Consider the following 12,139-nt stretch of genomic DNA (forward strand, 5'->3'; position numbering starts at 1 on the left):
GCAAGAAAAAAGATGCAAGCTGTTTGCCCAGAAAATACAGCCAGCCATCTATAAGAGGATATTCACTCCTCTGGTCACATATGCATGGCACCACCCCAAGTGGTGCTTTGGGAGACAGAGCTCAGAAACACATTGGGAGTGCAGCACCAAAAGTATATCAAGATTATTGTAACTGTGCCATCCATAAAAACTTTGAAATTTGAATTGCAGAGAGCTGTGTGATCATATAGAGTGACACACAATGTACATAAACTCAAACACATTGCTATTTGCTCCACGCTGACTCAAGGGTACAGTCAGCCAACATACACCTCTGGGAAACTATTGCTGGGAATGGGCTTTGGGACCCACCCTGCCCCTATCAGCAGTGTAGATACACCTGAGACATGATAAACTTGATAAACATGAGCCAACACTTAGACTAACAAAGACTCCATCTGTGTATGGATGCTTTGCTCTGGTTCCCAGTAATAAAACTAGCAGTGTCAGTTTGGGAGAGCAAGGGAAGATGATGAATACGAAGGACAGAAGGATGAATTTCGGGAGTGGAAAAGCACTGGTGGCTCCAGGAGATCCCTGAGAAGGCCTGTGGATTTTCTGTTTACAAAAGCAACTGCTGTAGCCCATCAAATAAGCTTGTGCTTTAAAGTCCACAGTGTCCAGATCCTTGATGTCACAGAGGTGGGTGCAGTGAGAGAACTTAGGTTTGGGTTTATTCTTGTCTTCTCAAGGAATGTTTGAAGTTTTCAGAAATGAACGCATCTGTAAGCTGCTATTAGATGCTGAGAAATATTGGGACTGCACCATGAACCACTCAGACTGACAGCCTCATTTTTTTTATCTCGGTTTCCAAAGGCACAGAAATCCAGGAGCATCTAAAGCCAGACTCTCTGAAGAGGAAATTATTTTCTCCATGGATCTAAGCCATTAGAATGGATCTATGTGTGATTTAAAAACCATACATGTTTCTGTTTATTGTCCTTACACCAACCTAACAATATTCATGGCTTTTTTTGTGGGTTTTTCAATATATTTTAGTTGCTTTTTACTAATCGATCTATTGATGTCAGTGATGCAATAACAATGTGCATTGCTCAACTCACAAATCTGATCGACATCTATGAGAGAAGAATCAGGCTGGAGGCAAGTGTGGGAATATCCAATCTCACATTTCACTGCTGAGGAGTAAGAAAAAAAACACAGTTCAGGAAGAAGATGGTAGAAAGCAGGTGTCAAAAGATAGATGTTGAAATGTTCAGCCTGCTTTAAAGCAGTGTGCAACTTGTGCTCAATGGCATGAAAAGTTTCGGTTTCTTTAATTTGAAAGTATGGGAGGAAAAAAAAGAAAAGTCACAGCAAAAAAAGCTGATAAGGTAAGATCCATCTGATACCGGTGTTGAGCTGCTTGGAGATGTACAATGCTACACCTATGAAGATCATGTGTGTGTGCTTATTCTTCAGTCTCAGAAATCTTTTAATGGAAATTAATTTATTTTTATGTTAATCTGCTTTTGGCTCAAGATCTAAAACAAGTATGCAAGTATTGAGCAGCAGAGAAGTTACCTGTATGATATTGCCAAGGTGGCTGAGAACAGTTCTCTCTTTCAGGACCCAGAGTTCTGTTTCCAGATTAGCATCACATGGTCTTCCAGCCGTCAGAAGGTTCCTGCCAGCTTTAAGTGCACATCAAAATAGTTTCACAGAGACATCCAAGGCCATGCATAACACTACAGTGGGAAATGGAGACTGGGCTCCTCTGCTTCACAGCCAGAAGGTCCCAGCTAAATTAGATTATAAATCTAATAAATAGCCCCAGCTATTTTTGTCCACATGGGCATGGCCATCGCTTCTCCAGTACAACCTCTGCAAGAACCTGAGAAACAGCTGACTTCTGTGCTGGGCAGCATCTGTGGGCTGTCCTCCACACAAGGTTCTTTGGAGCAAAGACACCCCCCACAGTGGCCTGCCTGCCAGGGGACATGCAAAGGGATATCTTGCAGCCCTGGACTCTCTCACACTCTATGGGTCCCTTTCCCTTTTCACTGCATGGCAGACTGATCACCTTCTTCCCCTGAGGTGTTTGCTCTGAAGGCATCACTCTGGGGAAAAAGATAAAGCTGCTCCCTTCATGACATATAATCATAGAATGGTTTAGGTTAGAAGGGACCTTCAAAGTTCATCTAGTCCAGCCCCCCTGCAATGAGCTGGGACATCTTCAACTAGATCAGGTTGTTCAGAGCCTTATCCAGCCTGGCCTTGAATGTTTCCACGGATGTGGTGTCTACCGCCTCTCTGGGCTCTGCCACTGACCATGTCATTTCTCAGAAGTGACACCAGTTGCAGTTACCAGCCCTGACCACCAGTCAGTCAGGAATTTACCAAAATGAGAAGGAAAAAAAAGAAAAAAGAGAAGCAGATGAAAAGAACGTATGCAGCATCTCAACAGATCCTTTTAGGTTCTCTATGACTAATAATCATTAATTTGGTTACGAAGAACTCTCTGACCCTTCACCCACAGCTGGAAGCTGCTGTACAGCAGAAGCCACTTGTGAAACTGCGCCACATAAGGTCAACAGACTGTAGGTTCAGCATGTCTTTCCCACCACCCCCTACAAACTGGAAATAAAGCCATTAAGTTTACTTAAGAATCTTTATTTTTTTCCAATTTAAATTATAAATCCTAAATACAAGTTAAAAAAACTCAGAATGAAATATGTTGCTAACTTCTACAAAATAGTCTAAATAATAATGCACTTACATCATTTACACATTTTACTTTCACAATAAAATAGGAGCGCTTAGATCAATATTTACATATTGACAGAGAACACGGTCATGCAGCCATCTGCTTCTGGTGCTGTCTCCTGCTGGAGAATCTCTGAGAAACCACAGCCTGCAGTTGCACACAAATCCTTCTGCAGGGAGAAAGCCCTGCCAAAGTCTTTCCAGGTGCAGAGATGTGCCCGTAGGGTGCCAAAGAAACCAAAATGGTGGCAAATATTTGCTTTTCATCCTAAAGCTGCCACTGTAGCACATGAGCACACATTGATGAGATGTATAAGGAATTCCCTGATACAGAATTTTGCTTTGCTATATTAGGCACTTCAATATAAAAGTTCTTTATTATGGCTTATGCAAAACAATTGGCAAGTACATATCCCGAGGAAAGTGAGTCAGTGAGAAAAGAGACGTGCAAGAATAATGTTTTGGCTTAGCCTGCATCAGAAATGTAGATCATATTACTTAATATCAGTCCTGAAGGAAGCATTTTATCAGGACCTGATCTTTCCAGCAAGTCAAGCAGACAGTGTATTTTAAAGCTTAGTATATCTGCACTTTTCCCCCAAATTTATGGTAAATAGAGCTTTCACTCTTACAATAACTTAAATACTTACATCCAATGCTCTTCAATGTGCCATTGGGTGACGTATCCCATATATGATTGTCTTAAAAGAGTACACCATAGGTTGAGGGATTATTTACATATCTTAACATGTAGAAAATAAAGTTGTAATTTACCAAATAATAAATATAGATCAACAGAGTACAATATCGAAATAAAATAAATTAGGATGATTCTCCAGGTTTTGAATTCCCTCCCTTAAGGCCTGAGCCAGAGACCATTAAAAAAAACAGTGATGTTTTTCCAATGGCTCCAAAAGGTTTTGGATAAGGCTCCTTATTAAGACACTGGCTGTTTGAAGTGCATTGCTTACCCAAGCTGACAGCTATTGAAATCTATACGATCAAACAGCAAAACTTACCTCTAAAGGAGTCTTTGGGGTAAAACGAAATAGACCAAACATTAATACCGCATTTATTAGTTCTTGCAGATTGTCTCAACATTAATTCAGCAGCAAGGATATAAGCATACATTAAGAACACAACGTATTTGTGAGGCAAATACGTGTTAGTGCACATGATTTTCCAAAAACTTCACTGCTCAGCTACATTTGTGCATATTTCAGAACGCTTCTAACTAGATGGTTAATAAAATTTTTCATGACTACAGCTAAGTTTGCCATAAAAAAAAACAAAAACAAAAACTGAAAAACTAGGAGTAACTCACTCAAGAAAGTTGTCCAGATAAGAACAACGCCAGACTTCAGGTCTGTGAACACTGAGAAATTTTGAATCTAAGTCAAAGTTTTAAAGCTTAGGTCTACCAAAATTAATAATTAAAAAAAAAAAAAACACAAAACAAAAAACAAACAAACAAAAAACTTAAAAGCAGTGAATCTGCTCTCAGAATTGCACACTCACCGGGTTTGTAAACTCTACATGAAGTCAGTGATGCACTGTTCACTGTAAGAGGTATAATGTAGATGCTCTACAAAGCAGTGCAGGTGCTTTGTCTGTAATTTACTTCATGTGTCCTTTTTTCTCTTCCTTGAGGATTAATCACTTAAAGTAACTCAGTAGCTACAAAGTCTGTCTTACAGGGAAAGGTCTGGGTTTACATGGAAGGGGGGGTGACAGGCGTCCACGTGGATGCGAGCCTGGCGTGTGCAGAGGCATCGTACTGGCTGTCGGGAAGGTCCGTGGGTGCCCCCCCATCGTACAGGGGGGAGGCAGAGGAGGCAGCAGGGACCGGGTGTGGAAGGGCAGTGTAGTGTGCTGGAGAGCCACGTAAAAACTGGGAGCTGAGGCCGTTGGATATCCCACTCGACTGAGACACCGGTGTGATGGTGTTGTTACTCACAGACCATAAGTTGGGATACTGACTGAAAGGGGGAAGAGGATAAATAAAATAGGTTATTAATGACTTTGGTCCCTGCTGGCAGGTGCTCAGGTCACAACACACCTCCAAAGCTGGGTTCATTTGCTGGAGACAGTGAATTTCCTTAGGAATCTTTCAGCCATTGCAGGGTACGAAGGATGCCCAGGCAGGAGTCTTGTTCACCCTGTTTTCCCAACAGCAGGTTCCAGCACTGGGTATGCTAGCAAATTTTAAGCCAAACTGAGGAATGAACAGGCTGGTCTGAAAAATGCAGAGGTTTGAGAGCTGATTCCTGAGCCATGCCATACCCTTTTTTCTCAGGGGAAAGCCACGTGATGGAGGTGGCTGGACACAGCAGCTGATGGACCCAGACAAGTTTGAATCCATTGCCATGAGTCTGTAAAAGCCCTAATTCCCATTGAGTGCCTCTGTAGTCAGAGATGGATAGATGCCTCCAGACAGCAATTCAGCCCTCCTAGGACTTTGTTCATCATCTCATGTTAAGCTAGATTGATGGTAGTAGATTCCACAAATACTACAGAAAGGGCTGCTTAAAAGGAAAAAAACCCTTCTCAGGACACTAGAGCCTCCACACAATCTTCTGGGTATGTCTGTATGTATACACATGTGTATAAACACACACATGAATTAAAATAAACAAGCCTATTCAAGAGAAACACTATAATTTCAGTCCTGCTGTGTAATACTACATAGCACTTTCTACCTACTGATCCCAAGCAATTTAACAAAAAAAATAATATTCCCCCTACTTTACAAACAAGGACTTAGACAAAAGGGATGGCAGAAAAGCCTTCCTTCAGGTCCCACAGTTCCAGTTCTACTGGTAGTATGTACTGGACAACTGTTAGTGCAGCAACTGAAACTCAGTGGACTTTGCAACTTTCCAAGTATGTATCCTGGGGGCCAGACATGGAAAGAAGTGCCAGGAGGACCTTTTTATTTTATAAACATATGTTCAGGACTAAACTTACGTTCAGTAATACGGCTATTTTATCCTGGGTAACAGTACATACTCTGATTAATAGCTACGTGTCTATGTGCATGGTTCAAATAAAAATGCTTTCCACAAACAGAGTGGTAGATCTGAATTGCCAAGAAAGATGTCCAAATCTCATCCCCCTGTTCTTAATAGCAAAGATTTTACCACTTTATTTGTATTTCTTCAAATTTGCAGGTTTAGCTCCAAGGGACTGACTGTAAACTAAATCTCTGCTAAAGGATCCAAAACTTTGAGATAAAAAAGGTACAAGACAAGATACTTTTATATGATCACGAAATGGGAAAGGTTTTCACAGAGTACATAATCCCAAGCTATGGTGGCTTCTGTGGCAATGCTCAAGTAAAGAATTACTGCTCCAACCACTTGCTGCTTTCTCCACATTATGGTTCACTGCCCATTCATTTGTAGCAGAACAAGGGTTTGTGGAGACGGATGAGAAAGCAGTGACTGGCTAAAATGCAACAGATCAAAACTAAACTTTTTAAACACCATTTTGCTTTTAAGCAAAACAGAGATGAAGCTTAAAAGTGCATCTTCAAATTCGATGGATGTTTGTCTAAGTGATTTGCAGTCCTTCATATATCAAATATTGCTGTCACAGGCATCTACATTGCCAAACCCAAACCACAAAAATATAGTCTTTATCTGCTTCTTCAATATTTTTCTTGTAAATAGTGCTTCTCAGTGACACCACCCCATCCCAGATGGCCATTGAGTCACACATGGCCGTAAGGATTTCTAATTTGCTGGTTAACTCTTTGCCGCCTTTTTCAGCCTTCTCCTCCGAGAAAGCATCAATGTTCCAGTTTGAGGGCTGCCGAGGGATGGACTCCTACCTGGAGCTGGTAGCTGTGCCAGTGCTGTGACTCATGGGCAGCATCGTCGTGTGTGTGGGAACTCCTAGAGAAGACCAGTTGTCATGGGACTGCAGCATGGAAAGGCAGGCAGAGGAGTTATCCGTATAGGCTGCTGAGAAAACAAGCAGGCACTTAAAAATGCTAGAATCAGACCAAATTACAATCTTGTATTCAAATGCAATGTACAGCTTTAAATGACCCTCCCCATTACTGCCTTGTAAAAAAAAACAAACTTGACACACACAGGAAAGTGAAGTCAGCTACCAGTTGTGTCAATTTTAAAACTTCACTGGCTGATGTGTTGTTTTGTTCAACTTACAATTCCAAAGTCTTATTTCTATGAAGCATCTGTAGCCAGAAAGCTGTCCTCAAACCACCTGCTTATTCAGCCCATGCTTCTTCATTCAGTCAGTGGGAAGAGATATGCTCCTTACGTACACTATCCCAGTCACTCCTCCAGTACCTTCTTTATCTCCAACTTCTACATTAGCAATAATAGTCTGACAGCCCCAGATGATAAGCTTATCACTCAACCACACATCCCAGTTTTGAGCTGAGCATGCCATTACAAGCTCTGAAATCTGCCTTAGGCACCATGAGGAGTGATTGGACTGCGGCTTAAACTACTACCAAAACTGGCTGGTCAACATGGCAGAGGCACTGGGAAGCTGTAAATGGAATTCCATGCAGGCATCCATAACCAGAAAGAAGTTACCAGAAGATAGCTAAAGGAAGAAGAAGATGTTCCTTGTTAAGGACTGGGGAACAAGGAGGAACATCAGAGGTGCTCTGTTCTTTTATTCTGTTTTAAGTCATAAAACTTGCATAAGATTTCCAAGACACAAGTAAAGTCCACATAAAGCTAGTTTTCTGCTTTAAAATGAACTGCAAAGCTCCATACAAGATTGACCAGGCTGCCTCTGGAAGCCTGTGTATTACTTCACAATTCAAGCTATTAAATATTTTTTTAAATGGGAACCTTCAATATCTATACAGGCTGAAGAGCAAAAATTTTTAACAAGAGAGAGAGCGAAAGAGAGTTAATAATGTTTTTTTTAAAAAAAATTGCTGTTAAAAATGCATTTCTCTCCACTCCCTTAACTTGGCTATTTCTGAGCACCAATTCTGACACATTCATTGAGAACAACCTTAATGCACTGGTGTTAAGTACAGCAACAGGCAAGTATAACTGTGAGAACAAGGCCCTCATTTATTATGTATTAATAACAAGCGACACTATTAATAGAACTGGACATATAATTCATTTCATTGTATTACCTATAACTAATAATTAATATCCTCACTTTAAAACCTAACTTTAAAAAGAGTCAAAATAATTTTAACCTCATTTGGTTACAAGAATTCAAGAGCTCAAGACAAAACCCACACAATGTAATATAATCAATTAGAAGGAGACAGTTCTACACACCCTCACTTTTTCCATCATAAAGAGACTCAGGACACATACTCATCATCCCTATTTCTTTGCAAAGCTGGCTCCATGCCCTCTGCGCCAACTGAGCTAGATAGCAACCACAGTTTCTGTGGCATCACTCAAGACACACGCCACTCAAGACTCACATCCCTCGGCTCATTCCCCTTCTTTTTACAGAGCTTTTTACAGAATCAGACTTACTTGGTGAGTTGTTTCTGTGGGTGTAGGGGCTGGGGTATGGGGCAGGACGGTGGTTCCTCAGCGATGAGTACCTTTCACAGCTGTGAGCAGGGGAGAGTGACAGAGGGGCTCCGAACTGAGGGTGAGGATTGGCAGGTGGGCACAGAGTCCCAGTCCCAGGAATAAGCCAACTACCTACTGTGAAAAAGCAAAAGGTGTGTAAGATGGGTACAAAATGTAGCCAGGCAGGGAAAGAATCACAAACCGAGATAAATAGTTGATAAGTGAGGAAATCAACGCTCGGGAAAGGAAGCAAGAGTTTCAGCATGGCTGAAAAGTCAAGATATATACAACTTTCTTGAATGAATAAAATGAAAATAAGAAAACAGCTCAGAAGAAGCTCTATGTCAAGCTAACATTTTTAAACTTACCAATTAATTACAATCACAGTAAGGAAACACTGAAATGGTTAAACCCTTCCTTGCACAGGTAGTGTGTGCTCAGTAATCATTAGTGTTACCTTCAGTTTTAAATTGCTCTTTGGTGGTCTCAACCTACAGCTAAATTCTGAGATTTCTCAGACTGCTAAGAAGAAGTATTTTCACTAAAACAAAATAATTCCTACTGCAACTCAGCTTTCTCTCTTAATAGGCTGCAAACATTTTTTGGCAATAATCTGTTAAAACAGAAATCATTAAAACACTAATACTTTTTATTCATCTAAAACAACTTTTTAAGCAAATATCCCTAATTTTCTTAAAGTACTTAAAACACAAGTACCATTTCAATAACTTTCTGCAGTATTTTGAAGTAAACTTTTGTCTCCATATCCATATGCATATTGCTGTCCTTGTATACAAAAGCAGCTGTCTTTTTGGACATGAAGGTAACTGCAAGGTTCTGTCAAATAATTTTGAATGTAATACAGATGTCTTAATCAAACACACATAGATCATAATGTTTATACAAACATAAACCTGCATGAACCACCATCGTAAAGATCAGTAATATTATTCTCCCTATGAACTACACAACCCAGCCAGCAAACACCACTCTCAAAGTTTTGCTTAACATAACAGATGAGATGGATGAAATCAAAGTTAAGTTCATAACACAGAATGAAAGGAAACGTACACTGCGAATATCCAGACTGCTGGTTATCTCCCACTTCCTCCATCATGTCTTTGTGATCACTTCTATAAAAGAAACCATGCTGTATTAGTTAAGAATATACTTTTACAAATCTCTGAAAAACACACTTTAGAACAGAGTTAAGAGCTCTCACCTTTCTTTTGCATCAAGAAAGGCCTTTGCAAATGGATTGTATTTGATTTTTAAAGCTGTGATCTAAAAACAACAACAAATATCTTTATTTGCAAGTATCAACATTCATTATCACACAAATATTAGGATTCAAATTAGGACTATCCATTGAAGTTAGCGAAACGGCAGATTTTCGAAGAAATAAGATTAGTCCTGTGAAACCAATTTACAAAAATCAATTAAACATCCTGTAAATTCTGAAGCCTTAGCAGAGTGCTAGGAATCAGCCCATCTGCCAAATTCTAAGAGACTGGATTGCTTGGGAAACAGCTAAGAATGTTAGTACAGTAAAGAGTAAATGCTTCACATTCAAGCCAGAGCAGAATAGGTATCAAAAACATCTCAAAGATTGGTAATTTACGGATTCATTAAACATCAATATTCATTTTGGCTATCAGAGAAAGACCAGTTTTGAAAATGGCACATCCAGTTATTTCACTATTTAACTGAAAATGACAACTGTATTTCTTACCATACTTGTTTGCACCACTGAATCTTTTAAGAATTACTCCCTTGCAAAATTTGCAATACATATTGAGACAAACAGTGATCAGATTGTGTTATTATATGTGCATAGGCCTTTTGCACACATTAATTTTTTACATTTAGCTTCAAACAGAGCATAGGAAGAACTGAAAAATGTGAAAAGAGATCCATTATTCTGCTCTGCAACATGCACTTTGCCACTTGAAACCTCCTGGTACTTGCATCCTTTCTTCCCCGCTGTGCATACCTCCTCATTCTGGTAGGCCGTCACAGCTATAAACTGGGTCTCTGGGAAGGAATGGCTGGTGATCATCCGCTGTGGGCCACCCACTCGCACTATATGAATCCTTGGCTCATACTTGTGCAGAGAGTTCAACATGATCTGTGAGCAAACAGACAGAGCAGTGACAGAACAAGGGCAGATGCTGACAGGCACAGAAAACACTGAGGTTTTAAAGGATCTAACAATCCATCTTTCCAACAGAGAAGAGGCCACAGGTACAGATAAACCTTAAAAGTGAAGCTGTAAGAAAAGGAACACTGTAATCAGACACCCCAACTTCTTGCCTAGTTATCCACATCCCTGTTACTTAACAGGATAGCTTGCATAGTGGCAAACAGGTGGCAATAAGTAGCCAGAAAGATGCACCAACAACACCGCTTGCACTATTCAGACCAGACAGACATTTAAAAAAAAATAAAGTCGAAACACCAGGGCACCCATCCTGTGCCGAAAGACCACTTGTGCTGGAAGAGCACAGTTCAGGGCAGTGGGAGGGCGGGGGGGGGGGGAAGAAAAAGTGCAACCCACCCCAGCACTTCTGATAGCAGCGATATAAAAAGGAACATGAAGGAGGGCGTAAGCGGTGGCCCGGCCGGACCCCCGCCACCCCACAGGCCGGATCGGTCCAGCTCTGTCCCTCTGAGTGGGTGAGGGCGGCCCGGAGCCGGTGCCGGTCCTGGTGCTTACCTGCCCGCCGCCGTTGAGCTTGTTGGTGAGTTTGACTTTGCTGAAGGAGACGGGCGCCTTCATCCAGTGCGCGCCGAAGTTGGGCGAGTCGGGGTGGATGTAGACGCAGCTGGGCGCCTGCGGCTCCGGCTTCCCGCCCAGCACCCACTCCCCGTTCACGTACTTCCAGCGGTGCCCGTCGGCCGCTACGAAGTCCAGCAGGAAGGAGTACATGGCGTTGGGGTCCAGCCCCGACACGCTCACCTTCAGCACCGGGAACATCCTCCTGCGGGGCGACACGGAGGCGCGAGGCACGGCGGGGGGCAGCCCCCGGCCCCCCCGGGCTCAGCGGGGCGACCGCCGCCGCCGGGACCCCCGGGCCCCCCGCCCCCGCGGGGGATGTGCGTGGGCCGGGGGCGAAGGCGGCGGGAGGGCGCGAGGCCCGCGTCACCCCTACCTGCCGTTTTTGGTGACGATCATCTCGTTGGTGAGCTCCTTGAAGCGCAGCCACAGGTCGCTGTCCTCCAGCGTGACCCGCAGCTCCCGCTCCGTGGGGTCTCCCTTCTCGCTGCCCGCCTGCAGCTCGCTCTCCACAGCGCTCAGCAGGTGATCCACGCGGTACTGCAGGGGCTTGCCCGCGCCCTCCGCCCCGGGGGAGCTCATCCTGGCCCCGCACCCGCCCAGCGGGGCAGCCGCCCTGGCAGAGCCCCGAGCGGCGGGGCCGGAGCTGACTCCACTTGACCTCCGCGGCCCCAGCAAGCAGAAGCGGGGAAGGGGCCGCTGTTATACCCCGTCATAAACACCCCCCCCCGGTGACATCACAATGCCGGCGGGGGGGCCTCGCTGATTGGCGGACGGCCTCTTTGATCTCTCCGACCGGCCTTTCCGATTGGCTGCCCGCGGCCATATCACAACGGTGCCCGGGGAAGCCTGTGATGTTAATTGCAGCCCGCGGGATTAAACGCGGCTATTTTATGTAAATCTGCCCCCAAATGTTTGCACCTCTATCAAAGCCGCCGGGGCCGGGGCTCCGGCAGCCGCGGAGGAAATGGCCCATCTCGGCAACAGCCTCATAACCTGCGTGCGGCACCCTCCCGCCTCCCTGCTGCAGTCATTAACGGGGCCACCGACGCCCGCCACAGCGAGCCCCCAGGTCTGCTTTTAGGCA

General features: G+C 43.5%; 1 protein-coding gene across 4 annotated transcripts; it reads right to left on the reverse strand.

The window, feature by feature from the left end:
• Positions 1-2,636: 2,636 nt before the first annotated feature.
• TBXT (T-box transcription factor T) lies at positions 2,637-11,770 on the reverse strand. 4 transcript variants are annotated; one of them, XM_065057597.1, is made up of 8 exons: positions 11,429-11,770; positions 10,993-11,257; positions 10,270-10,404; positions 9,499-9,560; positions 9,348-9,409; positions 8,235-8,408; positions 6,578-6,707; positions 2,637-4,724 (listed from the first exon to the last, which is right to left on the reverse strand). In XM_065057597.1, exons 1-8 carry the CDS (start codon positions 11,632-11,634, stop codon positions 4,457-4,459), a joined length of 1,302 nt encoding a protein of 433 aa, XP_064913669.1. In that variant the 5' UTR covers positions 11,635-11,770; the 3' UTR covers positions 2,637-4,456. The 4 variants fall into 4 exon arrangements, with proteins under 4 accessions (XP_064913669.1, XP_064913668.1, XP_064913667.1 ...); XM_065057596.1 differs by having other exon boundaries at positions 6,578-6,710; XM_065057595.1 differs by having other exon boundaries at positions 8,235-8,411.
• Between the last annotated feature and the right edge of the window lie 369 nt (positions 11,771-12,139).

The sequence above is a fragment of the Columba livia genome, chromosome 3 (genome assembly GCF_036013475.1).
Source record: "Columba livia isolate bColLiv1 breed racing homer chromosome 3, bColLiv1.pat.W.v2, whole genome shotgun sequence".
NCBI lineage: Eukaryota > Metazoa > Chordata > Aves > Columbiformes > Columbidae > Columba > Columba livia.

Coding starts and splice junctions, on each gene's coding strand:
- TBXT (XM_065057594.1), bottom strand. CDS start 11,634: ATGAGCTCCCCCGGGGCGGAGGGCGCGGGCAAGCCCCTGCAGTACCGC. Junction 9,561..10,269: donor CGGCCTACCAGAATGAGGAG/GTATGCACAGCG, acceptor TGTTGTTTTTAG/ATCACAGCTTTAAAAATCAA. Junction 8,412..9,347: donor GCAGTCTGGATATTCGCAGT/GTACGTTTCCTT, acceptor GCTTTTTCACAG/TAGGTAGTTGGCTTATTCCT.